The following is a 1597-nucleotide window of genomic DNA, read 5'->3' as shown; positions in this document are numbered from 1 at the left end:
CTCTAATAACTATTCAGTTGTATGCTTTTTAAGTTTGCTTTTAACATCTTGTACCTCTCTCTACTAATAAATTACTATCTCGCTTTTATACAAAAAAAGAAAAAAGAGATAGAGAACAGCTAATAACTATTCAGTTGTATGCTTTTTAAGTTTGCTTTTAACATCTTGTACCTCTCTCTACTAATAAATTACTATCTCGCTTTTATACAAAAAACGAAAAAAGAGATAGAGAACAGCTTATTACTCCTCTTCCCAAGAAACTCTAATATTAGACCAATTTCTGATCTCCATACATTGCTTCTATAATACTAATTACAATATAATATGAAAAACCAGAGAAATCCTTGTGATGACATAGTACAAGAAACCTAAAATACATATGATTCTGGGTTAAAAAAACTTTGATGTTTACACAACTTTAACTGTAGGTAAGAGCAATTATAAATTTTAGTCGATTAAAACACAGAATGACCACAAATGAAAAGACAAGGACTTCCTAGCACATGGCAGCTGGTTATACGTACTTGTTTTCAGCACTTGATCCTGAAACTGAAGATTCCTCAGGTGGCACAATGACAGTATACTGGAAAGCAATTTATATCACAGGAGGCTCTGTGTGTCTGTACATGATTTAAGACATTGTTTCATATTTCTAAAATAAAGACCCATCCTTCTCAGTATATGACATCAAGACAGGATCTGAATACCTCGAGAATCCCACAGAATTAGAAAAATCAAAGTCATAACCATAAGTGGCATAAAAGTCGCAACATATAATGTGCTGAACGTTCTCATACTGAGGATCTACAAAGAAATGACCATACTATAGAAGAAAAAAGTAAATCAGACCACATAAGAGCAGCTCTTAGTTAGATATGAATCAGAAGCAAAACTTAAATGTTTTTGAAGATCTCCAAGACCATACCGAGCGTCCTGGCTGGAAATCAGAGGATGTTCTCAATCTTAGTATGCATCGAAAGGCATATGAACGGCTAAGCATCCGGTATCTGAAACATCAATTATATCTTCAAAAATGAACTTAGATTAAGCTACCCATGAAACTGTCAATATATAGACAGTAGTGGACTATAGCTTATCCTTGCCCATTATGAGTCATATACTTGTGTTGAGTCATACATGTAATATCAGAATAAAGCTTCACCCTCTTTGAATTAATAAAACAGTCAAACAAACCAGTTTGAGGGTAATCTAGCACTCACTACCAATCAGCTTACTCATAGATGTTTTATTTAAGAATAAAGATAACGCAAAATTTTAATGTAATCAATGGAGAAGGTAGTGACCACACAATCAAAATGTCCATGAAAGCACCGAGCCTCATTGCCATTGTGGCAGGCAGCAAAGACGACAAGCCCTTTTTTACATTTTTTGGCACTCCAGCCACTAATCTGTTAATTTCCCCTCCTCCCTTCCTCTCCCATAAATTTTTTATGTAATATTAAAGAAATTCAATAGAAAAAACAACAACATAATCTGCCTTTATGTCTTCCACTATGAGAAATCAAGGGCAAAGAGCGGATGCATGCAAAGGCTAAGCAGCTTTCAGCTTCATACCACCTGCATCCAAGCTCCAAAT

The 1597-nt window shown here is 34.7% G+C and overlaps 1 protein-coding gene across 1 annotated transcript; it reads right to left on the bottom strand.

Moving 5' to 3' along the window:
* Positions 1–630: 630 nt before the first annotated feature.
* LOC137938154 (protein transport protein SEC23 D-like) lies at positions 631–1041 on the bottom strand. The gene is made up of 2 exons (XM_068783143.1): positions 926–1041; positions 631–823 (listed from the first exon to the last, which is right to left on the bottom strand). The coding sequence occupies exons 1-2, from the start codon at positions 998–1000 to the stop codon at positions 653–655; spliced, it is 246 nt and encodes an 81-aa protein (XP_068639244.1). The 5' UTR covers positions 1001–1041; the 3' UTR covers positions 631–652.
* Between the last annotated feature and the right edge of the window lie 556 nt (positions 1042–1597).

This window comes from Aristolochia californica, unplaced genomic scaffold (assembly GCF_029961685.1).
Source record: "Aristolochia californica isolate CCGP_79_NKW_82.1479 unplaced genomic scaffold, dmAriCali1.0.hap1 SCAF_8, whole genome shotgun sequence".
In the NCBI taxonomy this organism is placed as follows: domain Eukaryota; kingdom Viridiplantae; phylum Streptophyta; class Magnoliopsida; order Piperales; family Aristolochiaceae; genus Aristolochia; species Aristolochia californica.
This window is presented reverse-complemented; position numbering and strand designations above follow the sequence as displayed.